The 17,301-nt window shown below is 37.9% G+C and overlaps 1 protein-coding gene across 1 annotated transcript in view; it reads right to left on the bottom strand.

The window, feature by feature from the left end:
* Window positions 1-17,301, bottom strand: part of dnah7 (dynein, axonemal, heavy chain 7) — an 83,795-nt gene that overhangs the window by 41,877 nt on the left and 24,617 nt on the right. Inside the window, exons 24-33 of the mRNA XM_062431326.1 lie at window positions 16,698-16,866; window positions 15,380-15,482; window positions 14,502-14,629; window positions 14,019-14,231; window positions 12,774-12,872; window positions 12,204-12,452; window positions 10,461-10,610; window positions 6,293-6,475; window positions 4,277-4,453; window positions 3,812-3,943 (exon numbers count right to left, since the gene is read on the bottom strand). Coding sequence (XP_062287310.1) covers window positions 3,812-3,943; window positions 4,277-4,453; window positions 6,293-6,475; window positions 10,461-10,610; window positions 12,204-12,452; window positions 12,774-12,872; window positions 14,019-14,231; window positions 14,502-14,629; window positions 15,380-15,482; window positions 16,698-16,866 — 1,603 coding nt within the window. The remainder of the gene's footprint in view (window positions 1-3,811; window positions 3,944-4,276; window positions 4,454-6,292; window positions 6,476-10,460; window positions 10,611-12,203; window positions 12,453-12,773; window positions 12,873-14,018; window positions 14,232-14,501; window positions 14,630-15,379; window positions 15,483-16,697; window positions 16,867-17,301) is intronic.

Below are 17,301 nucleotides of genomic sequence, written 5' to 3'. Positions count from 1 at the left end.
CAGTTGCAGCTCTGAATAACAATACTAGTGTTATAGTTCACTTGTGCACCTAGCTCCAATGAGAGTGAATGTGGAAGGCAACATTTTCTCAAGAGGTCCTTAAATATAATCTGCAACCTCTCTTATTTGTCCTTCTTCACATTCAGTCCAGTCTTAAACAGGGGGGAAAAAAGCTTGAGGGCATCTGGTGGGCTGGTGGAAGGACATAAAGCCAGACCACAACAGACCCATAACAACTGATTTATTTTCTCCTACTGAAACCTGACTGTGCCATGAAGAATTAGAGTGCATTATAGCAAAGAGACAGCACTGGTGAAAGACAATGACCTCCAAATTGCATCGGACAAAGGATTTCTCTCTGTACTTGTCTTGTTAGATCTCAGTGCTGCATTTAACACCACTGACCATCACATCCTATTACAGACACTGGAGCATTTAACTGGCATTAGAGGAACTGCATTAGGGTGGTTTAAGTATTATTTATCAGATCGACTTCAATGTGGTCATGTTAATGATTAATTCTGCATATACGCAAGTTAAACACAGAGTTCCAGAAGGTTCATTGTTTGGACCAATACTATTCACCTTATACTGTATATGCTTCCTTTAAGCAATATTATTAGGAAACACTCCATACAGTTTAATTGTTATGCAGATGATACCCAGATATATCTATCAAGCCAGAGGAAACCAGTCAGTTAGTTGAAGCCTTGAGGACCTAAAGACCAGAATGACCTGCAATTTTCTGCTATTAAACTCAGACAAAAACTGAAGTTATTGTGCTTGGCCCTTAACACCCCAGAAATGATACAGCTACTCCGTTACTACCGTGGCTTCCAGCACTGCCGTAACAAATCTGGGGTTCATTTTTGATCAGCTTACGCCCCTAAACTCCCACAGACTGCCCATACAAGTCTTTTAAGACTCTCCAGCTGATCCAGAACGTTGCTATACGTATACTGACAAGAACTCAGGGGGGAAAAAAATCATCTTTCTCCCATTTTAGCTCCTCTGCACTGGCTGCCTTTAAAATACAGAATAAAATATATTATACTTCTCCTCACCTACAAAGCCCTTAATAGTCTGGGACTATCATATCTTAAAGAGCTCATAGTACCCTGTTACCCCACTAGAACACTGCACTCCCAGTATGCAGGCTTACTTCTGCTTCCTAGAGTCTCCAAAAGTAGAATAGGAGGCAAATAGGAGGACACCCTCTCTACATGAAAGAGTAGACTTCAAACTTTCCTTTTTGATAAAGCTTATAGGCTTGCCTTGGACCATCCCCTAGTTATGCTGCCAGCGGACCTCCTGTGATGCACTGAGCTCCTTTCTCCCTATTATCATTATCATTGTCATTATTAATATTATTATTATACATCTCTTTGTGAATCTTGCATTGCGCTATGCTCTCTTTCTTCCTGCTCTCTCTCTTTATCTCTCCCCCTGGGTAATTTTTTTTTTTTTTTAAGTCGAATGCTGAATTTCCTATTTGGCCGAGAAAAGTTGGCAAATGATTTAAGTAGGAGAGAATAAAATGGATAGAGGGCAGAAGTGTGAATGTTTATCTGTTTTCAAGAGTTAAAGCACTGGTGTTGTTAGAATATACATACTATATTGAAATCCAAAAGGATTTGGATGTTTTTCAAAATGTGTGGGATTATGAAGGCATACTCTTCACTTTAAAGAACTTGGGAATCACTTTTGCAGATGTGTTTCTTTCATTTTAATTTTTTTCTGGTTTCATATAGTAGTCTGTGATTGTCTTTGTTGTAAACTATTGTTTACCAGAGCCCAGTTCTGCTCGAGGTTTCTTCCCATTAAAAGGGAGTTTTTCCGTGCCACTGTTACCAAGTTCTTGCTCTTGGGGGAATTTGGGGTCTCAGTAAATAATCATTTAAGGGTACAATCTACACCTGCTCTATACAAAAAGTTCCCTGAGATAACTTCTGTTATGAATTGGTGTTATACAGTTGACTGTGAGACAAACATCGGAATCCACAAAGGAGAGATGTCTTTGTTGGGGAAAAAAACAGCAGGAACACTGTAGGAATTGGAAATGAGGCTTAGCAGCCTCACAATAGCTCCTGCTGGTAAAAGGCAGATTAATTCAACACTTTGATAATGACTGGTTGAGAAACATGGGAGAGAGGGTTGAAAAGCATTCATCAGTGCAATGTTGCCACAGGGGGATAATAGCACTGCTTTCAAAAGACATAATTCAGAAGCAAAAAAAAAAATCAATTGGAACACACGCAGGAGGCAGAAATGGCTCATCTGCTAAAACTTTTCCACTCTTTATGGACCTGTATGGAGACCTGATTAGCACAGTGTATTTAACAGGGAGAAAGCAGGGTCTTTGGTACATGTTGTATTTGAGTTGTTTTTGATCTGTGTTTAATGAGCAATGCAAAGTTTTTTTGCGTGGTGTTGTGTTTTTTAAGCTGAAAATTCAGCATCAGGTTGAATTAACCTGAAAAATAATTTGGTCAGGCTAATAGAAAAGAACTGTCAAATGTTCCCTTTTAAATGTCAGTTATCTTAGCCATATATTTTTGTTTTTCAATATGGTGTATGCAATAAACTATACAATTCACAGTATAGCTGAAGATTATTTCTCACATTATAATATGAAGGGGTGATGGATAAGTTTGATACATATATCAAATTTTAAGCTGGGGGCTTTTGACCATTACATTTTCTAGGGGGAACCTTTGAGCCATATTGCTACACCCAAACCCAAAATCATAACATATGTCAACTTACATCACTTCTGTTTACATAAAACACAGACAGATCAAAGATAAAAATATCCCTTAAAACCAAAGACGATAAATCAGATCCAAAATCCAATGTATGGCCACATTTATGAGTAGTGTCTGACACATGTTGAGTGATATTGAAAGACTCCATAATAATTTTTGTTCTGCTTTCACAAGCAAAACCAGAGGTTTACAACATCAATGCAAACCAAAACAAAACTTGACAGTGCCATTTTATTATTTTATCAGACACACTCTCTCAATTTGTTTGCCTTATTGCAATGTTATATGGATTAATCATGATTTGTAAAAATAGACTATTTACTAGTTATTTCCTCTCATAAAGGCATAGAAAATACATGTATGTTTAAGGTCAGCAAACATAAGATAATGAAATGTGAGTTGACACTAAGCTCTTGTTTTTTGTTGGTACTGTAACTACTAATTTTGACAAGAACACCGAATGTTGCATCAGACAAGTCGATGTTTGATATTTATATCTCATGAAACAGGAACAGATGTTTTGAGACCTGTGCGAGTGGGAAGTGTATTTTATATGTAGTGGACTGCTTCCATGACACTAGGTCAAATTGTGGGGTTACAGTAGCTCATTATACAGTGGTTGTATTATAATTCATTTTGTATTAGTAGTAGTAATAGTATTAGTATTAGTAGTAGCAATAGTAGTAGTAGTGGTAGTAGTAGTAGTAGTAGTGGTAGTGGTAGTAGTGGTAGTAGTGGTAGTAGTAGTAGTAGTGGTAGTAGTAGTAGGAGTAGTAGTAGTAGTGGTAGTAGTAGTGGTAGTAGTAATAGTGGTAGTAGTGGTAGTAGTAGTAGTGGTATTAGTGGTAGTAGTAGTAGTAGTAGTGGTAGTAGTGGTAGTAGTGGTAGTAGTAGTGGTATTAGTGGTAGTAGTAGTAGTAGTAGTGGTAGTAGTAGTAGTAATGGTAGTAGTAATAGTGATAGTAGTGGTAGTAGTGGTAGTAGTAATAGTAGCAGTAGTAGTGATAATAATAATAGCAGTAGTAAAAGTGAGTCCAAACACAAACCTCCAACCAGGAGCAAATATCTGTATCAGACATGCTCTTCATGTTTGGTTCATCATGAAACTCATCCATCATGCAGTCCATAAGATTCATCAGGGATTTGACTAGATTGGTGTCAGAGGTCGGGGACAGCTCCTGAAACCATGTAAGACAAGACAACACATATGTAAGTGTTGGTTCAGTGCACTATTGGGCCCAGAACTCATTACAAAGTTAACACAGTTTACAAGTTCTCAATCAAGAAACTTTGTTATATTAAAGTAACACAAATATTTAAATATTCTAAAACTCTAAAACTTTTCTACAAAAACATGTAGGCAGTACTATACATAAATCAATGTAATATTAATGCATTTTTGTTATGAAAATCTACATGTTCATTATATGCTAACCAAAAACAAAAACCCTTAAGCACAAACAATGTAATATTCATTTGCATATTGCCAGTATTCTGGGGATATTCAGCACCTTGGTGGCTTTCCGAATGAGTTGCAGGCAGGCTGGCAGTACGCGGTCAAAAAGGGCTGTGATAAGGTCTTTGTGCGTGGCATTGACTGTGGTGGGCAGAGTGTTGAGCCAGGACAGCAAAACGGGCCGCCAGCCCAGCATATGTGGCTCCATGTAGATCATTCCACAACGAGACACCTGCCACAAACATTTATGTCTGAAATCACATCTGAAAACACACATCTAAAGCACTGGCACTTACGAAGTGAATTCATTCAAAAAGGATAGGCTTACATTTTTTTTCAAGTCTGTCTTAAAACAACGCTCATATCAACATTTTTGGATGTTAATATTTGAGATTATTCCTCCTGTATGTAAAGGTCATACTGTAAATAGATCCCTTTATAATGAAAATCCAAAGTGAACGTTCAGGAAACATAAAGAATAAAAGTTACCAACTTGATGTATCTCACTGAACCACCATTTTAGCTTCAACCCTAATTGAATGAAACCTGACATTTACAATATGTCATATTCTGTACATCATACACATCATATTCTAGTAGTAGTAGTAGTAGTAGTAGTAGTAGTAGACAGTAGATACAGCGTCTTCCTTAATAGTAGCTTTTTAATTAAATCAAGTCTCACCTAAGGAAGCTTTTAGCTTTTTAGCTTCACAAAATTAGAGGAAAAGAAGAAAGATGAGCAGAGACAGGTGAAGACATATGAGCAATAGCTAAGAGGCATGAAGATACAACAGAGAGAGAAAAATAAAAAGGGAGGAAAATAACTTTCATGGACAAAGAAAGAAAGAGAAAGATCAAAAAACACATAAATAGGCACCAGGCACAAAGTGGGGGGAATTCACTGTGAAAGCACTGATGAAAGAAACTGATGCCAGGCTACATATATTCAAAAACAGAAGCCTGTTTAATAAAAAAGTAAAGCCAGGGAGATGCAAAGGTGTTTTTTCAAAGATATCTATATAGTGCAAGCAAGAGCCTTTGTTGCTGCCTCACAACAAAGAATATTAAGGAAAAGAATAATTTAAAAAAAACTTTTCTCTGTGATGCCAAATACCTACACAAGGATTGGAGAGTTAATGAAGAAGGACTGGAGATTTGTGCCGCCTCTCTGTTGCTCATTTTGATGTTTGACTGCATTTGTAAGAGTCTAAGTTGGAAATGTCCACGAATATCATTGAAAGGCCTGGAAAAATGCCTTCTCAGTGTGGGGTGGAACTACTGTATAATAAACACAGGCTTGGACGATATTATGAGTGAGAGCATATGTGTAATTGGAAGGATGATAAGATAATATACTGTAATACTGTAAGAGCACACATTTCTTTTTCCAGCTGCAGATATTTTAATCCCATAATGTTGTAGGAACCAGAGTAAGTAACTTAATTTAGTCAGAGCTACAGCAGCACTATGTTACACATGGATGTCTAAAGAGAACTTGATGCAGTGTTGGAGGCGGGGCCCCGCTCATTCCTATGAAAGCTGCTTAGTGTTCTTCTCGTTCTTTCTCCTCCACTTTGCTTCTGCATCATTGGGTCCATGGAGCAAGGGCACTAGCAACCTCTGCTGGCCGAGCCGGCTACTTCCGGTTTAGCCCTCTGGCTAATTTGAATGAGGATAAAACGATCTAATCGTGCAGCTTCTCTGGAAGTGTGATCAAACCGAATCGAACCAAAATGTCATTCTGCATGGTTTGTGACATTTACAAATATTTATACACTTATTTACAGATGCCTCTTTCACATTGTGTAGGAAATTATTTGGGCCCAATAGCATCAGGTGATGTAATTTCATAGTTCAGCTGCTCTTTCAAATTGACTTCAAAGCCTGGCACTGTTCCTGGGGGCTTCATGTTATAATGTAATAAAACTAGCATGTGTACAAAAATGGTATGGTTTTTAAATAAGAACAGTGAGTGTTCCATCCCACAGTGAAAATAGGTTTTGTGTGGAGCTATACCCAGAAATTATGAAACTGGGCACGCAGGATACAGGAAAGTGAAGATGTTTCTCACCGTGGCTGGTGATGCCACCTCCAGGTCCATGGGCTCAAAGATGAGGCTCATTGACGGAGACATCTGAATGATCTCACCACTCATGAGACACAGCTTCTTGTTGTCGTCCAGCACTGTGTTCATATTCTCGATCCACACTGCATCCACCGGGCCATCAAAGATAAGCCATTTTCTGTCAGGGCTCTGAGAGACACAAGAAATAGGATTACGGAAAACCTTGAAGGAGCATTTTCATCATAATATGTAGCACAATTGTATATGTCAAAAGAAAAGGTCATCACCAATATCAGCCGCAGCGGTTACCTGCAGGCATATCATCTTTATTTATTTCGGCAAACAAAAAGATAAATAATGACCATATCAAATACATGAAGAAAAATAGAGCTCGGTACTATTATTTTTAACCTGATATAGAGGGTGTTAGACAGTTTGACAGAGAGAAGGACAGATGATAGATACTGTTCTGACAAGACAGAGAAATAGATTGGACGATAGAATTAAATGATGAGGACACAAGCTAAACCAAGCAGTTTTGCTCCTACAGTGCTAAAATATACAGAGTATAATGGAGCTTTAAAGTCTAGAAGAGTTCAAAAGTGCACAAGAAGATCTTACAGTATATTCTACTATTCTGTTATGCAATCATTCACATACTATATTCATTTATTTAACACTGAAAAGAAATCCCTGGGCATCCTTTCAAGGTCACAATATATTATTATGATGCATTATAATCTACAATAAATGAAGAATGTTTGCTAAATGAATGAAATTAACACCTACACTGTCATAAGGGAGGTTTACAAGAAGCGTCAATTCTCCAGTTAAATGGGTTGGCTAGAGCTGTGCTTTAAATTGATTTGTTGTAATATAAACAAATGGAGATGCCTGGGCTGGGGCCATCTGGTGCTCGAGAGGGAAGTGAGTATGCTGTAATATAATGATCTGACAGAGAACGTTGGCATTGGAGAAAGAAAAAAAAATGTATAGAGAGCATAATACACTACGTACCATTGCTGCTGACTCCAGATTAGAACACAAACAACATTGCTTACTAAAATGTGGTTCAGAAAAAAAAGGGAGAAAAACAAATAACTTTTTTTTTTTCATTTCCAGAGAGGGAAATTACTTTTCTGAAACTGCATTAAGACGAGCCTTGTTCTCGTTTTCTATTTTCATTGCATCAGTGTGTACTGCCTCGACTGTCATTTCTCACGCTCCTTATTCATTGACAAAAAAACAATTTGTAAAACGACAACTTTATATTCAGAGACAATTTTTAAAATGATAAGTTCATTTAGAAACAATTTGAGAAAAGGGCGAACAAATGATTTTCCATTATGACATTCCTCCCCTGCCATCTGTAAATCACTATGAGTCTATTGTGTATGTGTGTCTGTATGAAAGAGAGTTATTAAAGATCTAAATTTAACAAGACAGCAAAATGTTTCTTTTTTTTTTACCCTGTCATCAGAGCCCTTCTTTCCATCAGCCCGCAACTAATTGTTATGTCATGCCTATTGTACACTGATGCATCCTAAACTCATAAACTGAGACTCAGTAGACGAAAATGCTTCTCAGTGTCATCATCTCGCTGCACTGCCTCCTATAGCATTAAACATCTGAGTACAGCATCAGACGTTTGAACACCTTCACATTCACTTGAAGTGTGTGTCCAAATCTTTGACTTTTACTGTATGTTACACCTCTGCTCATATGAAATAAGGTTACATAGAATGTAATTTAATACCTTTTCCCCAGTCATACCGGTTAAAGAATGACAGAAAACAAGAAAACCAGTATGGACAATAAGTTATTGATATGTATATCACATTTTCAGTGCTTTCTAGCTGTATGTATCAATTATTTCTAATAATATGATGAATCAATCAATGCCACCTGGATTCAGATATGTAGCAGAAAACTGATGGATGGATTATCCAATTACAAAATATGAGCTATCTAGCTACTGTAGCTAAAAGTAGTTGACTGAATCGCCAGAAAAAAGGATTTAACAGCTTGCTGCAGCAGAATCTGCTGTCACACCAGTCTCACTTGTAGTTTATAGATGCAGTCCCCTGACAGCTCACAACCAAACACACAAAACTGTTACTGTTGATGGAAAGTGAAATCAAATTTGCTGTTGATGGTAACACCAGTAAAAACGTGTTTGAGGGAACTGAGTCACTTTCAGAGATTTTAGAGACAAACAATTACTACTACTATTGTAATACTCATCCAGCCATATGACAAGTTAACAGTAACAGATCTTCAAACCCCCTGAAGTTAACCGTCACCTGTTACCTTTTGAGGTTTAATGAAATCCCTGAAAAATTCCTGTAAAATAGTTCAATAAGAAGGTCAAATTTGCGTGACAGCATATTATGTTCATTTTATTGTAGTAGCCATTCATTTTATACCCAAATCCTGCTAACATATTATGTTAAGATAAAATCATGTCTGGGATTCAAAACACACAGATTTGACAACATTCAGACGCATAATATAGACATAAATGAGAATTATGTGTGTAATTACAGTATGTGTTATATGACTTATTTTTACATTATAAATGTAAATGTGACCATTGAGTAGTAATGATGCTCTCACTCCTGAGGAGAAAAAAATAAGTTTCTCACAGCTACAGACTGCTCCTTCAAGAATCACTAATGTCGGGTGCCCAGTTTGACACGTAGTTAAAATGCAAGAAGCTCACATAAAAAAGGAACCAGACCAACTGTGATCCAGCTGTTCCTGAGCAGAGGCTTACAGTATGACAGACGCAAACATACTGGGGTACACTGCTTGCTCCTAAGAGAAATATCTTTTTTTTAAATGTTCATCTGCTTTCGGATGTTTGCAGTTGATAAGTGATGTCACCCCCTAAAGTCGCCGATAGTGATTCACTTTCCACCATCCAAAGGGAGGTGTAATAAATGATGTTGACTGAAATCAGGTGGATTGCTTAAATGTGTTTTATAGCAAGGCTGTGCAGTTTAACTCTGACCATGCTCTAAAATAGTCTGAAAGCTGCATTTTTAGCTACATACTTACATATACATACAGTATATGTTGAATGTTATTTGTATAGACAGTGAAAACGTGTAAGGCCACCACCAAACATACAGAAAATACAGGAAATATGAACACAACATTTAACATTAATTAGTAAACATTATTATTATTAATTAAGGTTCCATTCCATGTAGGTTTAATAGAGCCAGGTTCCTGCTATTGTTCATGTGTAAAGGGAGGTCACACTAAATACTTTCCACTAGGGCTGGGCGATATGGACAAAATCAAATATCAGGATATTTTAGACCAAATACCTCGATATCGATATTGCAACAATATTGTAGAGATGATTCTTGATGCTTTCACAAAACATTTACACCATGAAATTTTTGGTAAATAATCACCAGTAATGTGGATATAATGACAAAGTGGGTAAAGGGTACAAAACAAAACAGCTAGAAACAGTCTGGTAAGTTCAGAAAATTATATATTTTACTTTAAGCAGCTTTAAAACCAGGAAAAGACAACTCTGATGACATATCGCAATATTACGATATCCAAAATCTAAGACGATATCTAGTCTCATATCATGATATCGATATAATATCAATATATTGCCCCGCCCAACTTTCCACTTTAGCCTATAGAAGCAGTTTTTTCAGTTTTTTTAATACTGCATACACATTTCCTGTTTGTTTTTTTCTGCTTGTATTCTAATGAAAAGACTGAGAAATAATTATATATGGTCACTATAGCATTGCTAAAACAACAAATCTAATGGTGGCCTAAGACTTTTGCACAGCACTGTAGATTGCACATTGTGCTAAAATACTGGATTTATATAGAATAAGAGTACGGACTAGACCTGTTGTAGGTGTAAAGCGCCTTGAGATTACTTTTTTTGTCATTTGGTGCTATATAAATAAAAATGAATTGATTGATTGAATGATAAGGTTATACAGCCTGCACTGCACAGCTCTCAGGCGTGTACATGTTCATTTGTGTGAGGGTCTAAAGGAGCATGTCGCAGATCTGACATGCTGCAATATTGTCAGTTTGTTTGGGTGTTTGATGATTGAGTCTGAACCTAAATGTGTTTTGACCACGGTACTCTCCAGGAATTCAGCAGCATACTCATGGGAAGTCATCTTACCTGCGAGGCAGCGAAGGTTCTGTAGCTGACAGCGAGGATGCCATCGGACCACTCGTGAGAGATGGGGTCAAACTGGCCATATAGCTGGCCCATTGTGATGGATTTGGGGTTTATAACTGTGATCTGCACCTGGTTCTCCTCCATTTGACCCTGGTGGTTCACAAATATAAAGAGATAGAAGCTGTATTCCAAGAAATATCATAAACTGATTTTTTTTTAAAGGGTGCACAGACAAATAAAAATTAGATGTGTACATATACAGCTAAAATCTTCTATATACTATACTGCATATCCACATACTGTATATATAATTTAGTTTAGCTTGGTCATTTTTTAATGTAAGCAACTCAAATACACATGTAAATAAATAAAATGAAAAATCTCCTTGTTTTCCTCATCTCCCTTAAAAACAGTGACAAACCCAAAAAAAGCAGTTTCTGACCGAAAACATGTAGGCTGAAGCATTAGCTCATCACACCAACCCTTTGTACATTAGTCTTTGAATAAATCCCTATGTGCATAACATACACAACACATTTATAATAATATATACTTAATGGACGTAATAATACAGTGAAAATGTACACACATTTCCTTATATATAGATAAATGCATGGTTATATATCCCAAAAGTACCATGGATCATATACATAAGAAATCCATTACAAAATTCATATATAAAATAACATTCATGCCTCAGTTTTATATTTATAAACACACATAAGACTTCTTTACTTAACAGGATAGGGGGTTGTTATGAGAAGATGGCAAAACAAAGAAAACTGTCTCAATAAGCGTGATGAACCAGTCATTTCAGCCACTTGTCTCAGCCAAGACTCGTAAATTGCCTCGAAGATTACTGTCAGTATGACAAAACTTCTGCTAACTGAGGAAGAGAAGCAAAAAACTGCAACAAAGGACTTTTCAGACAAGGTGTCAGTCTGAGTTAAAAACAATGAGGGAGCGAGCTGCTAAGAAAAAAAGAAAACAACAACAGAAAAGAAAAGAAAGAGGCGAGGGGGGGGTTGGACGTGATCAGTGGATGTGCAGCGACATGGATGACGATGATAAATGTGGCATTCACAGGCGTTCCATCAGCAGGCCTTCATCTGTCTCCTTGGTGGGATGCTTCTCAGCCCTCTCAGCCATGTAAATACAACAAGCCAGTTCTGCTCGTCGCTGTGAGATCGATAACTACTAAACAAAGACTATAGCTCTGACAAATTGGATGGATGTGTTTACTTGAAACAAACATGTAGCTCAGATAAGCCTTGGATATTGAGCGTAACACATATTTTTTACTTGACATGAAGGTTTATGATTTTTTACAAATTGAGCGTTTTATGTCCCAAGGACTCAGGAAACTCCTTCGAAATTCATAATAAAATCCAATTAAAAAATGCATGGTCAACCATCTGAAAATAAGCCTTCTTTTTTATTTCTGACAGATTGACCTGGTCAATACCTGACACAGAGGTAATAGATGGGTTGGACCCCAAGGACAACTTCAGGAATGCAACCAAGAAAATAAAGTGGTTTAACGTAGCTATTGATCAAGAATTTGTGCCTCGTAAGGAATCAAGAAATATAGCGGGCTGACATCCAACATAGGCCTCACCTGCCTTTTTCTGTTATTGTTCCTTCTCCGCTTCTACCTCTCCAATCATTACAGTAGGCATTTGCAGCTATTATATCTTGATACCAGCTGTCAAGGATTTCGAGCACTGCACTTGTGTACCATACCTTTTCACAAACGTCGTGAAGGGCTGCCGATAGCACGCGGTAGGAACTGGTCTTTCCTCCAAAGGGTTCTCCCACCAGCATAAAACCGTGCCTAACTATCATCATCTCATAGACCTGCAGTATTTTCTCAGCAAAGAACTCGGTGAGTTGCAGGTTCATGCGCTGGCAGTTTTCTTTGATGGCCTCCATCAGAACGCTGTAATCTCGTTTTGGGAGTTGGACCCCGGGGAAGAGGTCAGAGGTGATACCCTGAGATGGAGAGATAAAGTTGTTGGAGAGGCATAATGTGGTAGAATAAAGCATCACAATACATGAATATAAACACAACATACAATGTAAACCAACACACAAACTTACTCACATGCATACACACATTCACAGAGAAATCTGCTGGGGGACGACAAGGTATACACACACATATACTCCAGTGAACTGGTCTGACTCAAACAGACTTAAATTGTCCCTGTGCATCGTGGCTCCAGATGAACTGACTGGAATAAACATGGGCTGACATCAGTTGATGTGCATCGCTCCATTAATCAAGACAGGAGGAGCTCCACTCTGTCTCACCTCAAATAGCTTCAGATCATGAGACAGGAACTTGGGCAGATTGACATCAATAATGGATCTCAGCAACAGGGTGTCTTCATTCTCCTCTGGAAAAGTGAGCTGCAGTGCAACAAATTCACGCCCATGGAGAAAAGGAGAGGAGGAAAACAGGAGAAAAAAAGGCAGACAATGAAAAAAACAATTGGAACAGACGTGTAATGAGAAGCAGGTGATTTATGGAGGTTTATGAAGACAAATTTTACTATAAAGTCTCTCTGTGTCACATGTGGCAGACAATCACAACCATTCAATTTAAGAGGAGACACCAGATAGCAGCTACAACTAGAGGTCTAAACTAGGGCTGGGCAATAAATTGATATTATATCAATATTTTGATATTGTATAGATGTCATCTTAGGTTTTGAATATCGTAAAATCGTGATATGGAATTAGTGTTGTCTTTTCCTGCTTTTAAAGGCTGCATTACAGTAAAAATGTAATTTGCTGAGCTTAACAGACTGTTATTATTTGCCTTTATCCAATTAGTCATTATATCCACATTACTGATGATTATTTATCAAAAATCAGTTAGAAAGGTTAGTGTGTCAGGGGTCATGGGTATAGGGTAACTTTATTGATCCCCCTAGGGGGAAATTTAAAATTGACACAACAGTATTTCCAAGTAAAAATAAAAATAAAATAAAATACCTGATGAAAAAAATCTATGCATTATGTCACCAACATAGTGGCATGTGCAATGTTTGTATAAAAAGGTGCTAACAGCTCTTTCCTTTCTTTGCCATGTTGTGTTTGGGAAATAGGAAGAATTAGGCCAATGCTTAGATTCCTAAATAAGTGTGAAAAATTACTCATATAGAGTGGATACTAATTTTACAATCCAAACAGTACAAATAGAACTACTACCATTTGTAACCCAAACAAATTTGCAACAAATTTGCTTCCTCTGCATTAAAAATGTAACCAAATCTGTTTTGAAGCTGAGGTAAGAAATTTCACTCAGCTATGTGCATGTTTGCCTTTTAATTTACTTTCAGCAACAGAAACCAAACAAGAGCTGAGAAATGTTGCACCCCAATTAGGCTTCTTTTCCTTTTATATGTCCTTTAGCTGAATGATCAATAGCGCTGTTCTACTCTCATTAAAATGCTCAAAACTGTCACAATAACAACATGCTCATAATGGCATTATGAATGGAAAAAATAACAAAGAATCCCATTATATCAAAGTGACTCTGTTTTGAGATACCTTGAGGTTTCCAGCGGCAGTCAGCACAGACTTTACAGCCCTCATTCCGTAGTCGTAGTGATGCTGTGACGACAGCTGCTCCGAACACAGTCGATAAGTGGCCACAATTTTCACCGACAGGGGCCGTGCAGTTACAAAGCCGCATGAGTAAAGCACAATCTCTGCTATCATCGCATAGTCTGGTACCATCATAGCCACTGTCCTGAACAGAGCCTGGTGAGAAAAGATAGTTTTGTTGAATGGAAACAAGTTTTTTTTTTTTTTTATCAGACTGTTCCTGTTTTATAAATCAGGAATGTTTGGAGACATGCATAAAACAGGCTTGTATTTTTAACTATTTTTTAGTCAAGTAACAGAACATGCTGATTTCCCAAATTTAATTCAAACTCCTAAATTATGTATGTTAATGCACCTCAAACGCAGTGTTGTAATCTGCGTAATTCTCTGAATCTCTGTAATTCTTTTTGGAGAAAAACATGATACCTTGAGGTTGTCCGGTAGCTCAGAGCGACCAGCGTAGCCAGGATTCATAGTAATGAAGACAGCACAGGAGGGGTTCAGTCTTAGCTCCGTCCCCTCAAACAGCAGCATCTCACTATGGGCAGCGATTCCTGGACACACACAAAGGCAGTTATACAATATTTATCTGCTTTATCCCTTTGTGCATCTTAACTTTGATCAAGACAAATTAGGCACATTAGTGTCTGCACTATTAAAGGCTGAAAAACAATCACTGTGCTCTGCTCTATATTCCCTCTGCAGTTTTACAACACTTAACATATATAACTGTAATCAAACTTAAAGGGTGCTAACTCCATCTAACTCCATTTTGTATTATGAACACTTTGAGAAGCATATTTGTAAACACCATGTCCGCCCACTCTGTACATGTAAAATTCACGTGCCCATTTTAGATAGATATCATGGGCCTGTGCACACCCAGCTACACAAACAAATACAAATGCAGACTCTGTACAATATAAAACACCTTCGATCCTTTGATTTGATATGAGAAAAACTTGAGGTCCTAAAATAGAATTCAAACATCAGCAGTTTAGTACCTTACAGAAACCTATTAACTTCTTCAAACTTTAGTTTCTGGGCTGAAAAAAATCTGTAGACCCCTTTGACTCTCGTATCTTATGATGCAAGTAATTTGACGCCCAAAGCACACAGAGGACACACGGCTGTGCTTGCTTGAAGTTCTGCTAGCCAGCCCACACAAATTGCCTAAGCTCAATGCTGCACTTCTGAGTGGTCGAAATCCTGTTTGTTTTGTTTTTTACAAGTGAGAATATGCCAAATTTGTCCCTGGTAGACTGCCAACTTATGCAAAGATCAAAAGAAAAAAAAGCACAAACCTCTCTGTATAGTGAGAATCTGTTGAGCCACCACAGACAGCACCTCCAGGTCAATGCGGTTAAACTCATCAAAGCAGGCCCAGGCTCCGCAAGACAAAAGGCCCTGGACAGACACACACACACACACACACATACATTTCACTGCATTAATGCATTAATGCAAATTTAAATAGTATTAATGAAATACTTTTGCCTGTGTGTGTGAGGGCTATGTTGGTCAGTGTCAAGTGGGAGAAAATGTCAGTAGTGTGTAAGCAATTTCCCTGTGACCTAAAATGTGATTTTTCTTTGCAATCATTTAGTCTGGCTCTTGAGGCTCTCCATGTCCGAAAACACACAAAGAACTATAATCACATGACATTGATCATCTGCAGCAGTACTAGGAGGCAGTGAATAAGGCCCACTGACTGGGGGCTACTCTACAAATCTTGAAATTCAGAAATTGCGGCAGGAGCAACGTCCATGTGGAATTGACTGCATATATTTCTATTTGTAACAACTGTACCACATTACATTTGTAAGGACAGGTTGAAGTGTTGTGTAGAGACGTTTAAATGTGTGTTTGCCATTCTGGGACATTAATAAGTAAGAATGTGAGGGAAATTAAACCCCTGTGTCACCTTGTTTTATCAGACTCTTTGAAGTGCTGATAGTTGCGCTAGTCAGATATTCCCGGGTGGAAGTATCTGCTTCTGGCATTCTTCCATCAAAAAGAAGAGGAAGAAGAAGAGGAATATCTACTTCTGTTTCACTATCAGAAGTTAAACTTTTTTTTTTTATGTGCTTGGTTTCACTGGTGTGTAGGAAAGGGGCTTTTAAGTGTGTACCTATTTCACTGGTGCGTATGTATGTGTGTTAACCATCAGTCACAGACCTACTGAGGCTCAACAAAAGTAATCCATCATCAATTATGACCCACTAGAAGTGTGTAGTAGAGTATGTATCTACAGAGACTCTCTGCCTGTATTTCCTTAATTTTTTGATGTGTTCTGGGTTTCAACCTTTGGGCAGCAGGGGTGTAGCCCCCAGCCAATAATACCGAGGAGGGTTTGGGATTCTATGAAAATGTTGCGACATAGACAAGAGTAAACTCCAAAATTGGTGGACAAAGCACTGATGTTCTGCTTGTTCAACAGTTATGGCAGAGAACATTTGCAATCCAGTCAAGTATCATTAAATTCTGTTTCATTCTGTCCACTGTAGACTCTGCTCTGCAGCAGACTGCTGTCCACTCTGTGTGTGTGTAGAGCTCAGTCCCGCCCCACTAACAAATCCTGTATAGTATACCTTTAACTCATGGTAAGAAAATTGCACTCACTTTGAAGAACTTTCCCAGAGCGATGTAGTCCAGTCCATCAGAGCAGTTGAAGACCACACACTGTTTGGCCACAGCTTTTGCCAAATCTTTGGTTGTCTCTGTTTTCCCTGTGCCAGCTGGGCCCTCGGGGGCTCCTCCCAAATGGAGGTGGAGGGCACCAAACAAAGTGCTGAGGGAGGAGGAAAACAGAAAAGAAAAAGCTAATGTAACACCTCATGGCAAGTTAGTAATTAATTTACTGTCTTTATCAGCAGAAACATGTCAACATAGATCCACCCTATCTCATGCTTGCTGACATAGCAGACTGAGACTCTCACTGCAGGGAAGCTTTTTGAAGCTGTGAGATTATTGTAACATTATTGAGTGCTAAGCTTCAAGACACACTGGAACCTCCATTTTCTCTCTCTCTCTCTCGATATATATATATATATATATATATATATATATATATATATATATATATATATATATATATATATATATATATATATACTGTATACTGTAAAGTGAGCAGTTTTAATAGATGTAATGTACTGCAATGCAGGGACTTGATTTATTAACTAAACTGAAAAGCCAGTCTAGTCAGTGAAGTAATGATTGCTGT

This window comes from Scomber scombrus, chromosome 13, assembly GCF_963691925.1.
Source record: "Scomber scombrus chromosome 13, fScoSco1.1, whole genome shotgun sequence".
In the NCBI taxonomy this organism is placed as follows: Eukaryota; Metazoa; Chordata; class Actinopteri; order Scombriformes; family Scombridae; genus Scomber; species Scomber scombrus.
Note: the sequence above shows the minus strand (reverse complement) of the source record. Positions and strands in the feature narration are given on the sequence as shown.